Source organism: Prionailurus viverrinus, chromosome B2 (assembly GCF_022837055.1).
Source record: "Prionailurus viverrinus isolate Anna chromosome B2, UM_Priviv_1.0, whole genome shotgun sequence".
In the NCBI taxonomy this organism is placed as follows: Eukaryota; Metazoa; Chordata; class Mammalia; order Carnivora; family Felidae; genus Prionailurus; species Prionailurus viverrinus.
The window spans coordinates 37,460,628-37,487,684 of record NC_062565.1 but is presented as its reverse complement, the minus strand read 5'-3'; the positions used below and the strand labels follow the sequence as shown (position 1 = coordinate 37,487,684).

The 27,057-nt window shown below is 38.6% G+C and overlaps 1 protein-coding gene across 1 annotated transcript in view; it reads right to left on the bottom strand.

The window, feature by feature from the left end:
* Nucleotides 1-27,057, bottom strand: part of DNAH8 (dynein axonemal heavy chain 8) — a 338,484-nt gene that overhangs the window by 13,449 nt on the left and 297,978 nt on the right. The window contains exons 90-92 of the mRNA XM_047860389.1: nucleotides 11,744-11,900; nucleotides 7,706-7,858; nucleotides 7,438-7,627 (exon numbers count right to left, since the gene is read on the bottom strand). Of these exons, the coding sequence (XP_047716345.1) occupies nucleotides 7,438-7,627; nucleotides 7,706-7,858; nucleotides 11,744-11,900 (500 nt within the window). The remainder of the gene's footprint in view (nucleotides 1-7,437; nucleotides 7,628-7,705; nucleotides 7,859-11,743; nucleotides 11,901-27,057) is intronic.

The window sequence follows — 27,057 nt, the reverse complement described above, 5'->3', positions numbered from 1 at the left end:
AAACACACGTCTGACAGTACTGGATGCCATATTACATTATAAGAACACAAAACTAAATGGTTATATGTGAAATTTTATTTTCAAATATTTCATAGCCTGATTTTGACTCTACGTATTTGTAATAAAACTATGGTCTTGTTGCAAACTGAATTACGTTTTACTTCAACGTGTTTTTTTTTTTTTAATTAAAAAAAAAGCCCATTTATTTAAATATCTTGAGCCAAAGAAAGAAATTTCATTGAAGGGGACTGGGTTAGAAGATGTAAAACCCAGGAGATACAGTCATGCTAAGAATCAATTATTGTCAAATAGTGATCAGAGAAGCTTCCAATTGGAAGGCGCTTTATCTGCTTGCACACTGTCTATGAACATGTATGAAATTGCTGTAATCTTTGTGATGTCCAGATTTGGTCAGGTGATATGGAACAGAAAGTAATTTTTCTCTCATGTCAAGAAAAGGAAAAGGAAGCAGAAAAGTGATTAGTGTGCAGGGAAAGATGACCTCTACTATGCTACACCACAAATAAAAAGCAATCATAGACAAGACAAGGGTATATGTCTATGTACATGTGCATAAAGGTAGCATGCTTGAATCCAGGCCTTTCCAAGACATGAGAGCCATGAGAGAAAGAATCAGAGTTTAAGCTGAAAACAGAAATTAAGGAAAGAGAAAGGATTAGTATTACTAACAAATAATGACAAGAAAACTGAAATGTACATCTGCATTTGAATTTTTTTAAACGTTCTGGCTTGTGACATTTCTTAACAAACAGTAACAATTACGGATTAGTTCACATTAATACTTTGCCATTTTAAGTCATATTTCTAATGAAAAAAAAAAACCAGTCATGGAAAGAGACTGTGTGTTGTGATATACAACTTAATTTGTCTGTGTCTATGGAAGGCCAGGGATGAACCAACCCCATTACCTTGGTTCTTGAATATCAAAAATGCACTTAATGACCTCACATCCTTTTGAAAATCACTGATCTTTACCCCTCTCCCAAATTCCAAGTCTGCCAACACACCTCTCCACCTGGATGTCCCACCAGCACTAGCTGACAAATCCAGTGCTCCTTGCTTTCCTCTCAGCCAGTCCCTCTTCCAACGCTCCCTGCCTTATACCAGGCCTTTAGCCTCAGCCGTTGTCTCTCTCTGTTCTCTCAAAGAACCCCCATTTAGGGTGCGTGGGTGGCTCAGTCAGTTGAGCTTCTGACCCTTGACTTTGGCTCAGGTCATGATCCCAGGGTCGTGGGATTGAGCCCCACACTGGGCTCTGTGCTGAGCATGGAGCCTGCTTAGGATCCTCTCTCTCTCTCTCTCTCTCTCTCTCTCTCTCCCCCTTTGTCCCTTTTTCCTGCTATCTCTCTCTAAAATAAATAAATAAACAATGAAAAAAGTCCCCCATTTAGTCACCCCATCAGATCTGTCCCTTCCTCTTCACCTAGTTAAGGTCCCAGGCTCTCTCCCTTGGACTTGGTAAGAGTCTCATTGCTCAGAAGCTTCATACTCCAGTCTACTCTCTACCTTCTCCTGGGATTATCTTTTGATCTTTGATCTTTGATCAAATTGGATCAAAGACCCAATTTGATCCCGAATTGGGACTTCCAATTGCCTTTATGATGTGGCCTAAACTCCCCCAGGAGACTCCACACGCCAGCCTCACTGCCCCCCACCTCTGCTCCCCTCTCTGAACTCAGGCCATGCTGCTGTCCTTCTTTCCCTGGAGATGCCTTGTCTTTGCTCAAGTCTCTGACTGGAATGCCCCTTTCTCAAGTCCCTGCAAATTCTACCCCATTCTTCCTGTATAAAGCTCTTCTGGAGCCTTACCTTGGCAGAATTCATCTTCCTGTCCTCTGTACTACTATGGCACTTAGCTCTCACTGGGGTGAAGCACTTATCACATTATGTTAAAGTTGCTGATGGGTCTGTCTTACCAATCAGATTATGAAGCTCCTTTAGGGCATGAATTGGGTCTCAAATCTCTCTCTATTGAAAGCACCTAGCAGAGGGGCTAGCAAATGGAAGGTGGTTAGACAATCCTAATTAAGTTAAGTGCTATTTCTTCAGGCCCTCAAGCCAGGAATTACCTGGTGACAACTCACTCAAATTGAGGGCTGGTAAGGAGGAAAGAGACACTCATAAGTAGACACATGAAATCCGAGAACCATAATAAAAATGTTTCCTCCCCAAATTCAATGGAAAATCTGGGAGAAAAATAGATAAGTGAAATCTGGGAGCTGTCCTTTACAAATATAAAGCCTATTGACACAATAATATACTATGTATAGTTTTGTAAGCTCATAAAAACAGCCATGGTTAGTGTTTTAAATTTAGAAAATGTTAAAATACTTAAAAATGCATGAAGTGAATTAATGTATGTACACAGGGGACAATTAAAGGTATACTATTTGTTGAAGTATTATTTATACAAAGAAAACTGCGTAAATAAGTGTACAGCATGACGAATTTTCACCAAGAGAATACAGCCATGTAACCAACATCCAGATCAAGAAATGGAACATTCCTAGGCCCCCAGAAGCCCCTTGCGCCCTTTTGCAATCACTGCCCTCTCCCTCAAGGGCAACCACTAGCCTGATTTTTAACACCATGGATCTGTTTTGCCTGTTTTGATTCTTTGTGTAAATGGAATTATACAGTATACATATATCACAATGTATACAGTATAACAAATTGCAATGTGTTCTGCTTGACTTCCTTCACTTGAGATTATTTTATGAGATTCAACCATATTATGAGTAGCAATAATACCTCTTAAATTTGTATGTGCAAATTAAATTGTATTACAAGTGGACCTATAAGATGCTGAACTGTAAGGAATCCAACATTACTTTATTTTGGCCAAGAATTACTTGAAGTAGCTATGAAACTAGAAGTCAACCTCAAGAAAAAAAATCTGCCAACACCACAAATACATGAAGGTTAAATAACATGCAACTAAATAATGAATGGGGGGGGGTCTCTCCACCAAGAAGACCTAACAATTGTAAATATTTATGCCCCCAAATTGTAAACACCCGGATATATATGTCATTTAAAAACAAACATAAAGAAACTCATTGATAATAGTACAATAATAGTAAGGGACTTTAACACCCCCACTTAACAACAATGGACAGATCATCTAAGCAGAAAATCAACAAGGAAACAATGGCTTTGAATGACACACTGGATCAGATGGACTTAATAGATATATTCAGAGCATTTCATCCTAATACAGCCAAATACACATTCTTTTTGAGTTAACATGGAACATTCTCCAAAACAGATCACATACTGGGTCACAAATCAGCTCTCAACAAGTACAAAAAGACTGAGATCACACCATGTGTATTTTCAGAACAACAATGCTATGAAACTTGAAGTTAATCATAAGAAAAAAATGTGGAAAGACCACAAATACATAGATATTAAAGAACATCCTACTAAATAATGGATGAGTTAACCAGGAAATTAAAGAAGAAATTTAAAAGTATATGGAAACAAATGAAAATGGAAACACGACAGTCCCAAACCTTGAGATGCAGCAAAGACAGTCATAAGAGGGAAGTATATAGCCATCAGGCCTACCTGAGGCAAGAAAAGTCTCAAATACACAACCTAAACTTACACCTAAATGAGATAGAAAAGAAATAGCAAATAAAGCCTAAAGCCAGAAGGGAAATAATAAATATTAGAACAGAAATGAATGATATAGAAACAAGCAAAAACAACAACAACAACAACAAAAACACAGTAGAACAGATCAACAAAACTAAGAGCTGATTCTTTGAAAGAATTAGTAAAATTGATAACCCCGTAACCAGACTTATTAAAAAAAAAAAGACCAAAATAAATAAAATCACGGATGAAAGTGGACAGATCACAACCAACACCACAGAAATACAATCATAAGAGAATGTTATCAAAAATTGTACGCCAACAAACTGGGCAATCTGGAAGAAATGGAAAATTCCTGGAAACATACAAACTACTAAAAGTAAAACAGAAGAAATAGAAAATGTGAACAGACCCATAACTAGCAAATAAATTGAATCAGTAATCAAAAATCTCCCAACAAACAAAAGTCCAGGGCCAGATGGCTTCCCAGGGGAATTATATCAGACCTTTAAAGAAGAGTTATACCTATTCTTCTCAAACTGATCCAAAAAATAGAAATGGGAAGAAAACTTCCAAACTCATTCTATGAAGCCAGATTACCTTGATTCCAAAAACAGACAAAGACCCCACTAAAAAAGAGAATTACAGGCCAATATCCCTGATTAACACGAATGCAAAAATTCTCAACAAGATACTAGCAAATCAAATTCCACAGTACATTAAAAGAATTATTCACCACAATCAAGTGGGATTTATTCCTGGGCTTCAGGAGTGGTCCAATATTCACAAATCAATCAGTGTGATACACCACATAATAAAAGAAAGGATAAGAACCATATTATCACTTCAATAGATACAGAAAAGGCATTTGACAAAGTACAACATCCATTCATTTTAAAAACCCTCCACAAAGTAGGTTTAGAGGGAACATACCTCAACATAATAAAGGCCATATATATAAAAAAAACATAGCTAATATCATCTTTAATGGAGAAAAACTGAAAGCTTTTCCTCTATAGTCAGAAACAAGACAGGGATGTCCACCCTCAACACATTTATTCAACATAGTACTAGAAGTCCTAGCCACAGCAATCAGACAACAAAAAGAAACAAAAGGCATCCAAATCAGCAAGGAAGAAGTCAAACTTTTACTATTTGCAGATGACATGATACTCTACATAGAAAACCCTAAAGACCCCACCAAAAAAACCTGCTAGAACGTATACATGAATTCAGTAAAGTTGCAGGATGCAAAACCAACATACAGAAATATGTTGCATTTCTATACACCAATAACGAAGCAGTAGAAAGATAAGGAATCAATCCATTTATAATTACACCCAAACCATAAGATATGTAGGAATAAACCTAACCAAACAAGAAAAAGACCTGTACTCTGAATACTATAAAACATTGATGAATGAAATTTAAGATGACAGAAAAAAAATGGAAAGACATTCCATGATCATGATCATGGATTGGAAGAACAAATATTGTTAAAATGTCTATAGTACCGAAAGCAATCTACATATTTAATTCAATCCCTTTCAAAGTACCAACAGAATTTTTCACAGAGCTAGAACAAGCAGTCCTAAAATTTGTATGGAACCACAAGACCCCAAATAGCCAAAGCCAATGTTGAAAAAGAAAAGCAAAGCTTGAAGCATCATAATTCCAGACTTTAAGTTGTATTACACACCTGTAGTGATCAACACAGTATGGTACTGGAACAAAAATAGATACCTATATCAACAGAACAGAATAGAAAACCCAGAAATGAACCCATAATTACATGGCCAATTAATCTTCGACAAAGCAGTAAAGAATATTCAGTGGGGAAAAGACAGTCTTTTTGACAAATGGTGTTGGGAAAACTGGACAGCAACATGCAAAAGAATGAAACTGGGTCACTTTCTTACACCATACACAAAAATAAATTAAAAATGGATTAAAGACCTAAATGTGAGACCTGAAACCATAAAAATCCTAGAAGAGAACACAGGTAGTAACCTCTTTGACATCAACCATAGCAACTTCCTTCTAGATATGACTCCTGAGGTAAGGGGAACAAAAGCAAAAATAAACTATTGGGACTGCAAAAAAAAAGCTTCTGCAAACTATCAGGCAACCTAAAGAATGGGAGAAGATATTTGCAAATGACATATCTGATAAAGGATTAGTATCCAGAATCTATAGAGAACTTCAACTCAGCACCCCTAAAATGAATAATCCAATTAAAAATTGGGCAGAGGGCCTGAATAGACATTTTTCCAAAGAAGAAATATAGGTGGCCAACAGACACCTGAAAAGATGCTCAACATTACTCACTGTCAGAGAAAAGCAAATCAAGACTACAATGAGATATCACCTCACACCTGTCAGAAAGGCTAAACTCAACAACACAAGAAACAACAGGTGTTGGTGAGGGTGTGGAGAAAGGGAAACTGTCTCGCACTGTTGGGAATGCAAACTTGTACCACCATTGTGGAAAACAGTATGGAGGTTCATCAAAAAGTTAAAAATAGAACTACCCTATGATCCAGCAATGGCACTACTAGATATTTACCCAAAGGATACAAAAATACTGATTCAAAGGGGCACACTTGCACCCCAATGTTTATAGCAACATTATCTACAATAGCCAAATTATGGAAGCAGCCCACATGCCCATCAACTGATGAATGGATAGAGAAGTTATGGTATATGTATACACAATGTAATATTACTCAGCCTTCAAAAGGAATGAAATATTGCCATTTGCAACAACATGGATAAGGCCAGAGAGTATCATGTTAAGCGAAATAAGTCAGTCAAAGAAAGACCAATACTATATGCTCTCACTCATATGTGGATTTTAATAAACAAAACAAATGAGCAAAGGACAAAGGGAGAGGCAAATCAAAAAACAAACTCTTAACTATAGAGAATAAACTGATGGTTATTAGAGGGGAGGTTGGTGGGGGGGATGGATGAAATAGGTGATGGGGATTAAGAAGGGCACTTGTGATGAGCAGCAGGTGATATATGGAAGTGTGGAATCACTATACTGTACACCTGAAACTCATATTACACTATATGTTAACTAACTGGAATTTAAATAAAACTTTAAAAAATAAGAATTACTTGAAGTAAAATTATCCATATTGTAGTAAGGCAAAAAGTTGTTGTGTCTCTGAACTTTATGAATTCAATGAACTCCACAAATTTCTAAATCCAAAACACTAACTTTAACCATAGTGGGTTTTATGAGCTTACCAAATTATGCACAATTTATTATGTCAATAGACATCTGGTTAGTAACTTAGTAAAAAATACTTAGTAAGAATTTCTAGAGTGAAGGAAGAAATGCAGCAGAATCACAAAGCACTTTTTCAGGGGATAAAAAACTGAGAGGGGGCCGAGTCTAGAAGTCCACTAAATGCCACATGATCAGTTTTGAAATCAGTCTAATTTCCTGCAACCTAGAAAAATTTTTGCATGTTTTGGTGCTTCATGTTCGACAATTTCACAAAACATTTAAAACTAAGATCTGAATAAAACTTTACTATTTCACATGTCCTGACCACAGGCTTGCTGAAGTAGGTGAGAAGAAAAATGGAAGGTTTGCCTCCATATTGTGGAAGCAATGGTAGAATGAATTTCAGATTGAATTTGCAGAACAATTACAGAAGGATCATCTGTGTTCCCCATCCTTTGAAAGCCTATGCCCAGAACTTAGCAAGCTGTACCTCTGTATTATTATATATCATACATATTCATCCCACAGTGCAACTACCCTCACCTTCCAACTTTACCCACTCTCCTATGAGCACATACCTTGTGGATTAAAGAAACCAGTCATCCAAAATACATTGGGCCTCCCCTCAAATATCCAAGTAGAAAACTGAGCGTTTCTTTCCAGAAGTTCAGTGAACCAGAAGCCCAGTGTGGATGAATCCCAGGACACTCTTTTCCAGAGCTGAGGTATGCGAGCATCATACATGTTGTCCAGGGCGTCTCTCAAATTCTGAAAAAGGTAAAGTTAAAATATAAGAACAAGAGAAATCAGCAGAAGAGGGAAATGACAATTGAGATAATAGCTCACCTCACTCATAATGATTGTTCCCTCAATGGCCAATTTTAGATCACTCAAGCTACTTCGAAGTATTGAGATGACTCTTTGCATTCTGTCAATTTCTTGTCTCAGAAATATGTTCATTGAATTAAGATGTCCCATCTTGATCAAACGAGCCTTCACCTTAAAAAAAAAAAAGCATACAAGAAATGAATTTCTAAATTTCTTTTATCATCTGTTATTTCTCTTCCAATGATCTCTCCTTTCTCTGTTCTTTTTCTTCCTCTGGATATATCTCTACCAAATGGATTCTAAAATACCTTTTGCAGAACCAAACTTGCCATTAAATTCCCCATTTTCTGGGCCTCAAAAACTACTGTTCAACTAAAATGATTTTTATTTCCTATTGATTGTACTTAGTTGCTAATTGGAAATGTACTTTAAAAAGCTGAAATAGAATTGTACCTTTTTTCCCTTTTAAATGATTAAGTACTAAGTGTCAGTTAAATATTCCTTTGCAATCTAACCTTTAAAAGAGTACAGTTTGGAATATTTTTTTCATAATGCTTACAGAGTTGTTATTAGAAATGTCACAGAAAGTTAATACGGACAAAATCTTTACAGAGCAGTTACCAATGAACGATTGGCTGCAGTGTCCTAAGATCATTGTTGCCTTGGCCAGGGCGACTAAAGAGAGCCTTTCCTAATCTAATCAATGAAAATATTTGACTTCGTGGGAGAGCCATTAAGCACCTGTCATTTGTTATTTTTGGGGTATATCATTTATTGACCATTTTGAAGAGATCAATATAAAAGCATCTGGTTGTGGGAATAATAAAATATAACAATTATTGGAAAATAAGCCAATATATATACACATTTCAATTTAGTGTCCTATGCCCAAGAAAAGATTGACTGTGAGTCCTGGCAAGAGCTCATATAGAGATCTGAACTTTCTGCTGGCCACTATCAAAGAGATGCCAGTACATGAGGGGTAAGGATAGGCACATGGAGTGGGAGAGAATTTAGACTGATGTACCAGTCTGCAGAATCACCAGAAAGCCATTCAACTGTAGGTTCTCTGCTGGAGATGCCCACTGCCCCATCCTGAGTCATGGAATGTTAGAGACGATGGCCTTCAAGTTCATCTGTTCCATCCTTCTCATTTTACATGCTAGGTTTGCTAGCATGGTGCTAAAGTGTCCCACTGAGCAATGGACACCTCTGGTTTCCTGCAGTTGGGCCACTTCTAGTGGGTGAAGGATGAAAAGGGGAAGCACAAACTCAGGCAAGCAGTGATAGAAAAAGGAAGAGCCTGGGTGGGAATATCTGGGCAGGCAGAGCGAATGATATAAATCCCAGTCAAACATGCCAGTGGAGGTCCCTAACCCACTCACCATACTAACCTTCAGGCATTCTCTCAAGTTCCTGGTTCTAGAACTTTACATTTTTGCAGGCTCCACTGCCTCATTCTCAGCTCAGGCCCTTCAGCCTCCAGTGGCTGAAGAGCATATATATCACCCCCTTTAAATCACAACTACTGTGTAGAAATTCACACTGACGGAGAAAGGAAATTATGGAAATACTTTTGCAACCCCCATATGTGGGAAATTAAGCCCAGGTATTGGCTACAACGTCAAATCAACAGGCCAGGTAGGTATTTTTTAGTATGCTAACAGCCTCAAACAAATTGCCTTACCCTACTTACCGTTTTAAAGGAGAAACTTCTTTTGCAATAGAGTCAAGCTTAGGAAAAACTTAACTCTTGAAAATATAATTTTAGTACTGATTTTATTTTGAGTATGGTTATTGTTCCAGCTCCAAATTATCTTTTTACTAATAAGATGAAAGATTTGCTGCAGTCTTACATAGGATTTTCATTATATTTCTGGGACCAAGTAGTCTCTTCTTCAGTAATGTGGCTCCATTTTTACTATGAAAGTCAATAGTATAATTATATTTCAATTTATAAAATTCACTTTACAGCCACATTTTCAAGAACAAATCTCTCTCTTCAGTAAAATAAAGGACACTAAAAGGTAAGTGCTCTTGAAAGAGGAAGCAGTTTTAGATGCCTCAGTACAAACTCCTTCCCATTTAGCAACCCACCTAATGACATCCCTCACACTCAGTTCCTGCTAGGATGTTGCCAGCACAGAGAACTCGGAGGAATGGCCCCAACCAACCCTGGACACCTCAAATTATCCCAAGATCTTAGAAGCCTCCTCTGGTATACCAGCCTGTGGTCTAGGCATCTAGAGTGAGTTTTATTTCACTTCCACATGCCAATTTTTAAAATCTCTGAAGGCAGGTTTTATGCCCCATCTGTTGAAAGTATATTGTATCCATTAAAAAAATATTTCCTTCCCTTACTATATCTGTCTCTATGTGAAGCAACTGCTTTCAGTATCTTGGCCAAATGTCTTGGTACTTATCTACATAATGGAAACAAAAACTGTTTTAAGAATGAAGAAAATGTTTTTGTTTTGTTTTGTTTTGTTTTGTTTTGTTTTGTTTTAGTTTTGGGGGTACTCGCTGCAGTGGGAAGCCTGTAGCTCAAGGATCCTAAGTGTTCCCAGCTGACAAGTTCATTTTTCCCAGACTTGAGGAAGCAGGACAGAGTAGACACAAGACCACAGTTACACTAGCACTAGGGCATTAGCCTCTCACTTCTTGGTTGAAGAGCTAAACTTGACTCAGCCCCATCTGGGGCTCAGGTGAGGCTCTGCCCACAAGCAGTGAGGAGAGGACACTGAGAACAGCAGAAAGGAGGCCCTGGATGGCCAGAGGACACAACCCTGTCTTCTTGCAGGAAGAAGACCAAGTTGGAGGACTTTTCACAGAACTTTCAACCACCCAGAAATCTCACTATAGTTAAAGAGACTTTTTTTTTTTTAAATCAGCAGTTCTCAAAGTGTAGCCTGGGACCCCTGAAGGCCCTGAGATCCTTTTGGGGGTCCACAAAATTAAAACTATTTTCATAGTAATACTAGGATATCATTTGACTTTTTGACTCTTCTTCTCTCAGGAGTATACAGTGAAGGTTTCCAGGGCTACAGGACATGTAGTATCACAACCATGTGGATATGAAAATCCACCTGCCTTCTATTAAATGAGACATTAGAGAGATTTGCAAAAATGTAAAATAATACCATTATTCTCAATGAATATTTTTATCTTGGAAAACAGAATTATTTTTTTATGTTTATTTTTTGAGAGAGAGAGAGAGAGAGAGAGAGAGAGAAAGCATGAGCATGGGAAGGGCAGACAGAGAGGGAGAGAGAGAATCCCAAGCAGGCACTGCACTATCAGCACAGAGCCCTATGTGGGGCTTGAACCCACGAACCAGGAGATCATGACCTCAGCGGAAATCAAGAGTCAGATGCTTAACCGACTGAACCACCCAGGCTCCCCCGTACTTACTTTTTAATAAAAATGTTATTTATGTTAACATGTAATGGGGTTTATTACTCTTATTTAACAATAAACTAATACATATTTTTGAAATGTCTCCAATTTAAATCCCTAATATATTAAATATCAGTAGTTATAACTCACATTAACAAAAGCTGTTTGGGTCCTCATTTTGTAAAGGGGTCTTGAGATTTTACAAAAAAATTGAGAAAAACTTATTTAGATTAATAAGCAAACAACTGTGAGGTTCAAGAAGTAGAAAATTATTGCCATTCACACCGGGAGTGAATTCGTTTAAATGGTCTGCTTTCCTATTACCTGACTGGGAGGATTGTGAGACTACAAGGGACAAAAACAAGGGGTAAGTTCAAAGAATGGACAAAGCCTAGATGGGTAAGATATCTTGGTATCAAAAGACACAGGGATGGAGAAGGGTAGAGAAAAGGTGATTGAAAGAGAAAGTGGAGTAGAGGGTAACAAAGAAAAGTGCAGATCATAATTTGCAAGATGCCTGAGAAGGGGCAAGGAAGGGAAGGTCACAAGGGTAAAAGGAGTTGCAAAGGAAGTGGAAATGAGCAGAGAGGGAGGTCCCAGGATCTCCCTCAACTTTGTGGAACCCGAAGATAGCCCTGTACACACCAGGGCATGGCTTACCTCATGAGGAATGTAGTCAGGAGGCAGTTTGCTCAGCATATCTTCAGATAGTCTATAAACAATGGCTTCCCGGGTCTCTCCGACTCCCCCTCCACTCTCTTTGGGTTGAATGTTGGTAATTGTTTCAAGAACAGCAGAAGCAGTGTTACTCTGATACCTGATAAAAGAGTGAACTGTTCAGAATGTAGCAGGGAAATGTACCTTCAGAGATCATTATTAAAGCTAAAATGAACTGATACGATCACTTCAAGCCACACCGAGAAAAAGGAGGGGGGTGGAGGGAAGGAAACTTTATAATCAACCCACAGGAATGAAAAAAAGTAGAGATTCATTCTGCCTGCTAACTATTGCCTCCTAACAAGACATGGAGAACATTACAGAAATGAAAGGGTCTCCATCTTCAGAGAAAGAGATTCCACAAATGTTCTTGGCAACCCAAAGCAGTACTATCCAATTTTGCTTGTCACACTAACCTGCAAACCTCATGCTGGACAACCAACACACCTCCTTTTATTTTCTCCCACTTAAAGACTGGTCATAAGAATCTATAATTATATGGTAATTTGTTAGGTCAAAGAGAATCACTCATAATTCCTCTGCGAATTACAAATTATTAACATTTCAAAAAAAAAAAAAACAAAACAAATTAACATTTCATTGTTTTTTTTTTCTGTTTTGTTTTCTCAATTTACCACTGGTTTTATGATTTCCAAAGTAATCTATTGGCATCCATCTGCTCCACCAGTCTAAAAATCCCACTCATCTTTAAAATCCATGTGTCCAGGGGCACCTGGGTGGTTCAGTCGGTTGAGCATCTGACTCTTGGTTTAGGTTCAGGTCATGACTTCATGGTTTGTGAGTTCGAGCCCCACATCAGGCTCCATGCTGACAGTGTGGAGCCTGCTTGGGATTCTATCTCTCCCTCCCTCTCTCTCTCTCTCTGACTCTCTCTCTCTCACAAGTAAATAAACTTAAAAAAATTAAGTTAAATTAAATTAAAATCCATGTACCCAAATAAAGATTTACTATGTACCAGGCACTGAGCTAGGTGCTAGAATATGGTGGTGAACAGGTTCCCCCCGCCCCACCTTGGTGCCTTTCTCTGTTTAGTGGAAGAGGGGTGCATTTCTCAATACCACTTTAATACCTGATGTGGAGGAACAGAATAGAATGCTTTAAAAGAGAATAGTCTGTCTGTGTCTCTCCCTTGTTTTTGTTCTCTCTATATCTCTTCTAGGTCAACCAGAGGCTCTGAAGGGTACAAACCTAGTTTTTGTCTTGAAATGGCTGGGCCTAGGGGCGCCTGAGTGGCTACGTCAGTTAGGCGTCTGACTTCAGCTCAGGTCATGATTTCACGATTCATGAGTTCAAGCCCCACATCGCGCTCTGTGCTGACAGCTCAGAGCCTGGAGCCTGCTTCCGATTCTGTGTCTCCTCTCTCTCTGCCCCTCCTCCCACTCATGCTCTGTCTCTCTCTCTCAAAAATAAATAAATATTTTTTTTAAAATTAAAAAAAAAAAGAAATGGCTGGGTCTGGACACACAGATGGTGTGTGTGCATCAGTGTGAGAGTCAGTAGGATATTAAAGTCCCCTACTATTATTGTATTGCATTGTACTATTGTACTATTGCTGTATTGCTGTCAATATCTCCCTTTTGGTCTGTTAGTATTTGCTTAGGTGCTTATAAGTTGGGTGCACAAATATTTACCAATGTTCTATCTTCTTGTTGAATTGACCCCTTTATCATTATGTAATGACCATCTTTGTCTTTTATTACAGTCTTTGTTTAAAAGTCTATTTTGGGGGTGCCTGGGTGGCGCAGTCGGTTAAGCGTCCGACTTCAGCCAGGTCACGATCTCGCAGTCCGGGAGTTCAAGCCTCACGTCAGGCTCTGGGCTGATGGCTCAGAGCCTGGAGCCTGTTTCCGATTCTGTGTCTCCCTCTCTCTCTGCCCCTCCCCTGTTCATGCTCTGTCTCTCTCTGTCCCAAAAATAAATAAACGTTGAAAAAAAAAATTAAAAAAAAAAAGTAAAATAAAAGTCTATTTTGTCTGATGTAACTACCCAAGTTTTCTTTCAGTTTCCACTTGCATAAACCATCACTTTCTGTTCCTTCACTTGCAGTCTGTGTGTGTTCTTACATTTGAAGGCAGCACATAGATGTGTCTTTTTTTTAATCCATTCAGCTACTCTATGTCTTTTTTTTATAATATGAAATTTACTGTCAGATTGGTTTCCATACAACACCCAGTGCTCATCCCAACAGGTGCCCTCCTCAATACCCATCACCCATCCTCTCCTCCCTCCCACCCCCCATCAACCCTCAGTTTATTCTCAGTTTTTAAGAGTCTCTTATGGTTTGCCTCCCTCCCTCTCTAACTTTCTATGTCTTTTGATTGGAGAATTTAGCCCATTTACATTTGAAGTAATTATTGATAGGTATGTGCTTATTGCTATTTTGTTAATTGTTTTCTGATTGTTTTGTAGTTCTTCCCTGTCCTTTTCCTCTTCTGCTCTCTTCCCTTGTGGTTTGATGACTTCCTGCAGTGTTATGTTTAGATTCTTTTCCCATTATCTTTTGTGTATCTACTACAGACTTTTGTTTTGTTACCATGAGTCTCACATATAACAGCCTATAAATATCACAGTCTGTTTTATGTTGACAGCCAATAAGTAAATAAGGCCTTTTTCACAGGAAGACTGAGGTTGTGTTTTGGTCTGCTGTGTGTGCCATGCCTTGTGGGAGGAAGCCTATTAAGAACTGTCCTTGTAATTGTTTCAGTCCTATGGGGCCCAGAAATGCAAGCGATCCTGGCCACTAGAGCTAGGCATGCAGGAATATCCTCTGTGTGGGATGTCTGCTGGCTTTAGCAGGGCTATGGGAAAAAGTGGGGCTGGGGTGGCCTACCAGCTTTAGCAGGGCCACAGAAAAGCACTGGGGTTCAAATATCCCTAATAGCACTAGTAAGGCCAACCAGTGTCACCATGCTTAGTGATAGTCCCAACAGGTCCCTGCCTCTCTAGCAGATGCCTTAAGATTAGCAGGTGAATCTCCTTCACATATGATCTAAGTGCTTTTCAAACTGCTGTTTTTTGCTCTGAATCAAGGGATGAGTGAGTCTGCATGAGAGCCCTGCTCTTGATTCCCTACAGCCCTTTGGGTCTTTTAGACATAAGCCCCATTGGTTTTAAAAGCCAGGAAGTTTGGGGTCTGTCTCTCTGGTACAGGTCCCAACAGCTGGAGTACCTGATGTGGGGCACAAACTCCTTGCTTCCCAAGGAGAAGCTCTGTATTTATGAGATCCCTCTCAATGATGTGTCACTGTGCCAGGGGCAGGGTTTTGGGTGAGACAACATCTGTGCCTCTCCTATTCATCTCAATGTAGCTCTTTCATGCTTCATTGTGGAGCAGCTACTCAGTTTTCAGGTCTTTTTAAGAAGGAATTGCTTCATATGTAGCTGTAGATTTGGTGTCTCTGTGGGGGTAAGTTAGTTCAGGATATTCCTATGCTGCTATCTTGAACTGCCTCTTCCTGTGAATTCTATCTATCATCTATCTATCTATCTATCGAAAGAGAGAAAGAGTAAGGAAGGGGCAGGAGGAGAGGGAGAGAGAATCCCAAGCAGGCTCCATGCAGACCCAACATGGGGCTCAATCCTATGACCCTGGGATCATGACCTGAGCCAAAATCAAGAGTTGGACACTCAACTGACTGGACCACCCCAGATGCCCCAGCCTGTTACTTATTAATTCACTAGGTTTGTTGCATTAATTGACATTCATTCGTATCATCTATGTGATTTTAAAAACCTCAAACCAAAAATTTATTTTAAGGTATTTTTAGGAAGTTCTATGTGGCAGTTGGTAAAACCAAACACACACCTGTCCTGGAATAATGTGGCCACAACAAGGTCTCAAAGAATCCAACAGATAATTTCCAACAGACTTGAGTTCACAATCAAAACTTACAGAACCCATGAAGAAACTAAACAAGAATTTTTATTCTGAGCAAGAGCCAGTAGAAACAACAGAAAGCAGAAACAAACCTGCAAAGATCACAGATAATACATTTTCAGGTGTATGTTACAAAGATGTTTTTATTATATCAGGGGGGAAAAAAAGGATGATTGATACTGCATGTATGTTAGCTAACTTGAATTTTAATAAAAACTTAAGAAGAAAAAAAGGATGATTTAAAATATAAGTATGAAACAGGAAACTCTAAACATGAATAGCATAGAACCTCTGGAAAAATTTTAAAATATTAAAATTGAAAACCTGTATTAGTTTTTTTATTGCTGCTAGAACAGATTACCACAAAATAAGAAGCTTAAAACAACATAAATTTATTATCTTACCGTTCTTTAGTTAATAAGCCTGACATAGTACTCATTAGGCTAAAATCAAATTGTCAGCATGGCTGAGTTCCTTTCTGTAGGCTGTTGGGGAAGATCCATTTCCTTGTTCATTTGAGTTGCTGGAAGAATTCACTTTCTTACTGAGGTCCCCAATTCTTTGCTAGCTATCAGGTGAGGGCTCTTCCTAGCTTCCTGAGGCCATCTGCATCCTTTGGCTCATGGCCCCCTTCCTATATCTTCAAAGATCACAAAGGCAGGTCAAGTTCCTTTCTTGCTTTGTATCTTTCCCCCTGCTTCTATTTCATCTCTCTGACCCACTCTTCCTCCTCCATCTCCCACTTCTAAGGTTCATTTGATTAAATTGGGCCTTTGATATTCTACAATAACATCCCCATCTCAAGGTCCTTACCCTTGAGAAAATCTGTAAAATCCTTTGTGCCAATAAGGTAACATATATACAGGTTCTGGGGATTGGGATGTGGATATCTTCGGGGGTCATTATTCTGCCCACCATAACAGTTAACAATGAGTCAAATAGCAGATTAGATTCAGCCAAATAAATAATTAGGAAACCAGAAAATAGATCTGCAGACATTATCCAGAATGCCACAGAGGGGAAAACAAATAGGAAATGTGAAAGAGAAGTTAAGAGACATATAGGATAGAGTGATACGTTCTAACATACATCTCAGGCAAGCTTCAGAAAGATAGAAGAGAGAGAATAAAAAAGATAATAAGGGGTAGAATAATGACTGGGAATTGATGAAAGACTTGAATCCCCAAGTTCAGGAAATTCAATGCCTCCTAAGTAGGATAAACAAATAAATAAATAGAAATCATATGTAGACATATCACAGTGAAATTGTAAAACACTCAAAACAAAGTGAATATCTTAAAACAACGAGAGAGAAAAAAGATTATCTAGAAAGAAATGACAATTAGACTGATGGCCAATCCTCAACAACAGCAATGGAAGCCAGAAGAAAATGGCAGAGTGTGCTGCATATGTTAGGATAAAATAACTATAAAACAAGAATTGTATACCAAGCAAAATTATCTTTCAAGAATAGGGGCGCCTGGGTGGCTTAGTCGGTGAAGCGTCCGACTTTAGCTCAGGTCATGATCTTGCAGTTTGTGAATTCAAGCCCCGTGTCAGGCTCTGTGCTGACAGCGCAGAGCCTGGAGTCTGCTTCAGATTCTTTTCCCTCTCTCTCTGTCCCTCCCCTGCTCATGCTCTGTCTCTCTTTCAACAATAAATAAACACTAAAAAAAAAAAAGAATAAACACAACACAAAAAACTTAAACAGACATTTCACCAAAAAAAGCTATATTAAGGCCAATAAACACATGAAAAGATGCTCATTATTTACATAAAAAATGCAAATTAAAACCACAATGAGGTAGGACTTCAGACTTACAAGAATGATTATAATAAAAAAAGAGACAATAATAAGTGTTGGCAAGAATCAGAGAAACTTGAACCCTCATACATTGTTGGAGGGTATTGTAAAATGGTGCAGCCACGTTGGAAAACAATTTAGTAGTTTCTAAAAATGTTAAGAATAGGTTAAACATATTATCCAATAATTATATTTCCAATTATCTATTCAAGAGAAATGAAAAGACATATCTACACAAAGACTTGTACATGAATGTTCATGGCAGCAAAAAGTGGAAATTACCCAAATGTTCATCAGCTTTTAAATAGATAAACAAAATGCGGTATGTTCATATATTGGAATACTGTTTGACAATAAAAGCAATGAAGTACTGATCCATGCTACAATACGGGTGAGCTTCAGAAACGTTATACTAAGTGAAAGAATGCATCCACCAAAGACCACATAGTATATGATTCCAGTTGGAAATGTCCAGAAAGGCAAATCTATAGAGACATAAATAAGTGGTTGCCTAAGGCTGAGTGGGGGTGGTAGTGAGAACTGATTACAAATGGACATGAGGATTCTTTTCAGGGGTGATGGTAATATTCTAAAATTAGGTGGTGGGTGATAGTCACAGAAGTTTGTAAACAATAAAAATAATTGAATTGACCACTGAAAATGAATCAATTTATGATAGGCAAATTGTAAGTCAATAAGGTGCTTTTTTGTTTGCTTGCTTTTACAAAGGAGGGCAAAATAAGACATTGAAGGAAATTCTAAAGGATACACTTCAGAAAAGATAATTATTCTGGTGGAAGGTTTGTGGTAGTAAAGATTGGGTGAATGCATGGGCAAATGTAAACATCATTATGGCATAAAACAATAATTATATTTTTAATTGTGGGTTTATAAAAAAAAGATAAAATTAAAATATTGGGATGCCAGGAAGTGAGTAACTATAGTTAAAATTACCTAAGAGATTTTTATTGAGAGGAGGGTAAAGATACTAATTAAAAATTTTTTTGATGTTTATTTATTTTTGACAGAGAGAGAGAGAGATAGAGAAACAGAGTACGAGCAGGGGAGGGGTAGAGAGAAGGGGAGACACAGAATCTGACCAAAGCAGGTTCCGGGCTCTGAGCTGTCAGCACAGAGCCTGACACGAGGCTTGAATCCATAAACGTTGAGATCATGACCTGAACCGAAGTCGGATGCTTAACTGATTAAACCACCCAGGTGCCCGAAGATACTAATTTTACACTTAATTAATATTGGATGTTAAAATTCCTAGGGTAACCAGTAAAAATATAGAAATAGTACATAAATTCCAAACTAGCACAGGGATAAAAGTAGAATGAAAAAAATTCATATTCAGCAAGAAGTCAAAGACAAGGAAGAGGGAGCAAAATATAGAAATGGTGGTGCAAAATAAGCAACATTTTATATTTTATACACATGTTATAAATACTCATGTATTTAACACTTAATCAGTTTTTTTAAAAATAACAAGTGTACAAAGATGTATGTACAAGGCTGTTTGTAATGGTATCTGTAATAATAAATCCTGGTAAAGCCCTATAAAAATCTATACAGTCAGTAAAAATGTGATGTAGCTCTCTATTAATTGGTAAGTTGAGGTTATTGAATTGAGATTACAGAATGAAATAGCATGGTACATTCTGTTTTATAAAACATTCTGTTTTATACTCCACTGTATACACATGCCTCATCAATCAATAGTCACTTAGGTTGGTTCTATATCTTGGCCATTGTAAATAATGCTGCAATTAAAATTATTACTCAGCCATAAAAAAGAATGAGATCTTGCCATTTGTGATAACATGGATGGACCTACAGGGTATTATGATAAGTGAAAGAAATCAGATGGAGAAAGACAAATACCATATTTCCCTTACACGTGGAATCTAAAAACACAAAACAAAACACAACAGCAGAAACTGACGCATGAAGAAAGACAACAGACTGGTGGTTGCCAGAGCAGAGGGGGTTGGGAGGATGGGCAAATTGGGTAAAGGGGAGTGGAAGGTACAGGTTTCCAGTTATGGAATGAATAAGTCACGAGGATGAAAGGTATAGCATGTGAATATAGTCAATAGGATTATAATAGCGTTGTATGGTGACAAATTGTAGCTATACTTGTGGTGAGCAAGGCATAATGCATAGAGTTGTCAGATCACTATGTTGTTGTAAACCCGAAACTAATATAACATTGTGTGTCAACTATACTTCGATAAAAAAAAATAGCATGTTACAAAAACCTAATATTCTGTTAACATTGTGCATGTAAGCATGGAAAAGATCTGGAAGGGTATTTTTATAGTGGGATTTTTGTATGAGCTTGTGCTGTGATTATTACTTTCTGCTTTCTACAATGTTTGTTTTTCTCAGTAAGAAAATATGATTTTTTATAATAAAGAGTATTAAGACCATTTTCATTTTTAAAATGAGAAAAAATAAGCCCCCAGATGCAAAGCCCACCAAGGACTCAACAGAGATGAATCAGTGGCAAATGTTTGAGGTTCATTGAAACGCATCTTACAAATCCCTAGTAATCTTTGTGCCCCACCAGAAAGGCCCCCTTCTACCTTTCCTCACAGCATTTGGAACGAAAGAATTACACCTTTCTCTTTTTCATCTCTAGCATGAATTGTGCAAATTTACTCACTAAGGAGCTACTGCTAAAATTACCCAGGCTTCTTTGCTTATGAAAAAGCCACATCTTGTGTCAACAGAGGAAATTCTATTCAGCTAGCCTTTAATTCAATTAGGAAATCAGCTGAAGAGTGAAAGAGAGACTGTGTCTTTAGAATTTTATTTTTTTAAAGTTTTTAAAAATATTTATTTATTTTTGAGACAGAGAGAGAGAGAGACAGAGTGAGAGCGGGGGGAGGGGCAGAGAGAGAGGGAGACACAATCTGAAGCAGGATCCAGGCTCTGAACTGTCAGCACAGAGCCCAATGAGAGGCTCGATCTCATGGACCATGAAATCATGACCTGAGCCAAAGTTGCATGCTCAACTGACTGAGCCACTCAGACTCTGCAAGAATTTTCATTTGATTAGCAGGTAGAATAATGCATCTGGCCCCAAATGTACATATCCAAACAACTGCATCCTTTCCAAAAGTTGTGGCTAAGGTAAATACATCTGCCACTATGCTCTATGAGCTGGATTTACAGTCAGCTACAGTGATTATGAGGGTTCTTTGTCAAACCCAGTGAAAGTTTGTAACCCAACCAGAGTTGGTGTATTAACTCCATATTACCTTTAAACATATGAGTTTCACAATAAAGGCCAATAAGGTAAAAGCTGATGTTGAATAAAATTAAATGAAAATTGATTTTGTATAATTTTACACAGAATTTAAAATTCATTTTTGATTATTTTTTGATGAGCAACCTCTACTCAGCTGTTGGGAGTTTTAGAATATCCTCCCAAAGACATTCATTTAAAAAGTTGAAAGATGACCAAATCAGGCACACACAAAATTGAACATGTATATTGGTAATTAAAAATTCTAGTAAAATGGGACAAAAAGCACTTGCAACTCATTCCTGAATTTTGAAGTATGGTGCTATCCCAGTTTTTAAAAGTCATATAAAGTATAAGATACAAGTAACTCCTAAGGGGAAAACCTGTGAAAATAGCTAATGTGACAACAAAATGGAGTCATCAAAAGTCAAGGATCCACATATTATTATACACAGTTCTCAGAAATGTAAACTTCTATGTGATTTATATTCTAGCATTAGATCTTATTCTAGCATTAGATACAGTAAAGACAGACAATGTTGGCAGACTGCTGTGTTAGAGAAGATGTAGGTATCACTGTCACTGTCTCACTGAGGGCTGTGAAACTCCAAGCAAGTCTGGATAACATGAAACCTCTGGCTTTATCATAATCTCCACATATGCATATTTCTGCTGACTCCCAGGACTCCCTGTTAGTTAAATCAAACAGTTCCAAAACCCACCTCATTGTTCCCATTCTCCCTTCGCCCCAGTCTGTCCCATCTCCTTTTAACAATATCAATGTCTTCACCCAGCTGCTGATCTACAGACTTCAGAAATAGTCTCCACCTGATGCCACTCTCCAGCTCTTCCTGGTTTCCAAGGCCTATTTCCACATCACTTCTAGCATCCATCTAGAAATTTCCAGCATCTTCATGGTGCCCCACATCTTGGAAAAACAGTCTCTGCATGTGCATCAGCCTCACGGTTAGGCTGCTCCTTTCTTGAATCCCCTCTCCGCCACGCTCCAGACTTGGGTGGACTTGGTCCCGCACACATAGCACACGCACACAGTTTACACCGTCATGCCCCTCCTTGGGCTGCTCCTCCATGTATGTGCCCTAAGCTATGCATTTTATTTTCACTATGCTAAATCATTTTATTTTTTTAATTTTTTTTTAATTATATATATTTAAGGTGTACAATTTGATGACTCGATATCTGTATACGCCCTTTACTGCTCATTATCTTCCTCTTTCCTTGCGCTGTCTTTCTTGTCCCCAGGGCTACAGTCCTTTCCTCCCTAATCCTACACTCCCCTGAGAACTCCTGCACATTCATTGAGTCACAGCTCAGAGGAGGCCTCTCTCGATAGCTTAACTTTAATACCTAAGCTGCAATTTACTGCTCCTTCGCCTTTGTTCTCATACCATTGTGTGTGTGTGTGTGTGTGTGTGTGTGTGTATGTGTGTGTGTGTATGTTATATATAATCCTGATTTTAGAGTCTGTCATGTTGTATTACATAACCATTTGCCACTCATTTATTTTCCCTAATACATGATGACCTCCAAGGGCAAGGACTGCATTTTACTAATCTCTGTATCCTGAGTTGGCTACCAAGTAAGTTCTCAATAAATATTTGTTTGTTGAATTCAGGCCAATTGGCTTGACTTTTATTAAACCTCAAATGTAAAGGAGAGCAATTCTCCAATATTTAAAGGGCATGAAAATTTAATTATTTGTTTCTTCTTATGGTAAAAGCATAGTAAATTATCATTATCACTTCCTGACACGTTACCTACTATCATTACCTACTTCCTGGCACATTTCCACATACAAAGGGAAACATATATAAGTTCTATGCTCTCAAAACACAGGAGAATCAGAAAGACATCATTTGAGGGTAAAGGACAACTGTTTTCAGTATGATATTTAAGCACAGATCTTTAAAGGTTGAGGAGACTAAAACCACAGTAAATTTACATTCACACAACAAAAATCAGAGTTCATTCTTTGTGCCTGTTCTAACGCCAAACAAAAGAAGGGAAAGACCTCCTATCTGCGATTCTCAGGAGCTCTTGGCTCACCTCCAGTCTGTTGCCTCTTTGGAAATACACTCTGCACCAGAGGCTGAGTGCCAACAGTGGACACCACTGCAGACATGACCATCATGCTCTTGGCCGGCACTGGCCATGTTCACCAGTGCTCCAGGGAGGGGCCAATGGATATGCTACTGCTGCTAGATCTCGCCTAAGAAGTCATTTTCTCGGTGGCTGATTTTATTTTATTTTTTTATGAGGTGATATGAAAATAGTCCTCAGGACATGGATGTGGGTATGAAGTCCTGAAAAGCTGACCCATTTTGCATAAGAGCTAGACAAGATCTCCAGATCACCTCCCCACCACATATTTTATGAGGCACAGAATGCCAGGGCTGTACAACTCACATTTCTTTATCCACAATGTGATTTTATGTTTGCTGAGTGAGGAAAGGCAGAAGCCTAGTTAGCTAGCTATTATGGAGAACTGTGAATATCTCTATATGCCTCAAAAGCCTTTCAGGCTTTCAGGAAAACAGTCCCTATAAATGTTCTGAGAAGAACGAGAACTATAATACTCCAAGAGCTTTGGTTCCAAGTTACTTCTAGAAGAAAATTTCTCTTTGGAGCTAAGTATGGGAAGAAGCTCATATCGGTCTTGTAGCTTGGTGGTTTGGGGCAATTGTCTAGGTCACCTCTGTTGGGCGGCAGTCAGGGTCTTGGCTGATAAAAATGCAAAACAAATGCAAAACAGAACTGTCTATAAATAAGCAATTAACCATCTAATGAGATATTAGTGCACTATCACATCCAAATCAGCCTACATTTATATACATCTTTGCATATGAGATAACAATAAACATACATTTTTAATAAAAATCTGAAACTCAAATTTCAGCTAATGCTAAAAGGAATACAATTAAATTCATCCTGCATACAAATGAATATAAAAGTTGTAATAAGACATCTGATAAATTTCAGAAGGTAGAAAAATATGCATAATCGTTAATGAGAAAAAGAGCGAAAATAAATAACAGTTTCTGACATTGAGATAGTTGAATTTGCAGAGTCCTTGGTAGCTTATAAATCTAGATAATAAAATGTGAATAAACTATGCATTTTTATGGTTTCTGTCGCCAAGGTATCTAAGCTCTTGGGAGAGATTTTACTTATTTTAAAGCATTTATTCAGCTGTATTTCCCACCCACCCTCCTCAGGGATCCTGCATTCTTAAGGAAGAGAAAGAATCATTATCTCTTTTTGCAAATTTCTCTCTTCTCTAAAATTTGTGTGGATGATAACTTCAGAGTGCAAATTCTATAAGCAGGGACATAGAGTTCCCCACCATGGCCCAGTGACAGCCCATGAGCTCATCTGAAAGAGTAATGTTGAACAGGGTGCACAATCAGATAAACTGATTAGGATTCTTCTAGCTGGGGACATTCACACAGATTTATCACTGTATCTTAGAGAGTCCACCCCCCTCTTGTACCTTCGAGTATTATTTCTGTACAAATACCTTGAAACTTCTCACCTGGGCTCCAATCCATGTTTCTTCCCCACTCAGACATCCCTTTGTCTTTCCTAATTCAACACACCCAAACAGGACTCTGCAATGTCCCCTCGAATGCACTCCTGTTTCAAACTCCAGCACCATCCCAGCCACCAGACCAGAAATGTCAGGGGAGGCTTCAATTCCTTCTTTCATTTCATGCAGAACTTGGGAGTCACTTCTTGCTGGAATGGGAAGGGTGGCCTTAGGAGGAGACCAGGGGTAGGTTTTAGCTGAGAAGCTTCATTTGCTATTGCTTACTGCCTCCTGGTGGCTGGTGAGGGAACAGCGAGGGGTTGGAGTGCAGCTCTCCAGAAAGGTCCGCTCAAATGTCTACAACCCCAGACACCACATATTTCAGAGCCCAGAGGAAAGAAGAATCAAACCTAGGGCAAAGCTCATCCAGAGACTAAGAAAATGACCAAGCGCAGAGCTACTACTTGAGCAGGAACCAAAAATGGACCACGGTCCCTGGGAGGAGGAGTAGAGGTGTGAGTGGGGAAGACCCTAGGGCGGACCAGGTGGGAAGTTAAGAATGAAGAGAGATCAGGGGAGGAGGGCCACAGGTCTTACAGGCCAACCAGTTGTCTAGGAGATTTAAGGCAGAGGCCCAGCAGTTTCTACTTGACCTCACTCAGTGTGATGAGAGACTGCAAGATCCTGACACTCGATTTTGGGAAAAGATAGCTGTGGCATCTATAGCATGCCTGCCAGTGATGGCATATAGGCCTTTGGACAGAGCGGTAAAGAGAGTTGCCAAAAGACACAGAAGGCTCGCTGTGCTCTCTACCCCTCAGATAGCAACGAATGGATGAAAACGACACACGATTCTCTCTACTCACTAAATCCCACCAGTCTCCATCGGGACGTGTCCTGCAGCTTTGCTCTACCCTCTCCATCCTCTCATCATCCCTCATCTCAGCCTGCGTCAATCCACATCCAGATTTATCCACAGGGTCTCCAAGACAGTCTCAGTCTAAGTAGCCTCCAAATATAGGGAAACGTACTCCATTTCACTCAAAATAAGAGAATACAAATTAAAACTATGCCGAGATACCATTTCTCACTTGTCATATTGGTGAAAATTCAGATTTTCACCACACTCTGTTGATGAGGCTGTGAAGAAAGGGCCTCATCATGTTGTTGGTGAGAGTGAATAGCCCTATGGAAGGGGGGTTGGCAATATTTACTAAGCCCTGATATAGCAACTCTACCTGTACCGAATTACCCTAAAAATACATCTCCAACCACACGAGAAACCAGAACCATGAGATCATTAATTGAGGAATTATTTGGGGTAGCAAAATATTTGAAACAACCTAAATGCCCACCCATAGGAGAATGGATGAATAAACTATGATACATGTTAACAATGGAGGAGCATGCAGGTGTAAAAAAAAAATAGTGAGGAAGACATGGGAACATAGAATGGAGTGATTACAAGATACATTTTTAATTGGAGAAGACAAGACACAAAAGTATATATATATATATATATATATATAGTATTACAACTTCATTTAAGAAAAAGGTAATAAGAACATATGTGTATCTATGTATGAGAAAAAAGAAACAGGGACGATAACCCAGAAACGAATGCATTTGCTTGCCCGTAGAGGAAAGGGGAAATGGGTTGGAAAGGTGTGAGAATACCTTATTATGTAGTTGTGACTTTCAAGCCATGCCCGTGTCTCACATATTTAAAATAACCAACAGGGAGCGACAAAAACTCAGTGTAATATGAACAGAAACAAATGAATGTACCTATCTACCTAACTGATAGCATAACCACACAGAAAAAACAATCTGAGTGAGTTTTGAATATAGTACTCTGACAACCTCAACTGGATGTATTCTAGGGACAAAAAGAACTGCAAAGAAATCTTGACCTCCACTTAATACATTTGTTGTTGGTAGTGGTATTGGTGGAGTGATTCGGAGCAAATGAGTAAATATACTGAACTTCCTGGGAACCAGAGTTCTTCCCATGGGAGAAAGGAGATAACAATACTGAAATGAGGGAAGACAAGGAAGAGACATGAGGTGAACATTTGGAATTGGAGTTATTAGTATTAGCTCATGATGTTTTTAAAAGTGCTTATTTCTTAGCTCTGTCCATTGAGAGGGGTTACAAGTGCGCGCACGCACACACACACACACGCACAGAAATAGATGTGGTCACATACAGATGTAACCGTAGATATATAAATATACAAAAATATACATACAGAAAGAGAAAATGCAAATGGTACAAAATGTTAACGATTGGTGACTCTGGGTGAAGGGTCTGTAGTGTTGACTGTACTTGCAACTTTTCTGAGGGTTTGTAATAGTTCAAAATAAAAAGTCAAGGGAAAAAAATCTCTACCATCGCCTCCCATCTGGATTACATTTTAGTTGCACTTCTCTGGACCTTTTCTTCTTCTTCTTCTTCTTCTTCTTCTTCTTCTTCTTCTTCTTCTAACATTTATTTATTTTTGAGAGACAGGGAAAGAGCATAAGCAGGGGAGGAGCAGAGAGAGAGGAAGACACAAAATTTGAAGCAGGCTCCAGGCTCTGCGCTATCAGCAAAGAGCCCAATGCAGGGCTTGAACCCACAAACTGTGAAAGCATGACCTGTGCCAAAGTCGGATGCTTACCTGACTGAGCCACCCAGGTGCTCCTGGACCTTCTCTAGTTCTCGTTTATCTTTCTTGAGAGCTGACGGCCCAAACTGCCACAGTCATATGGG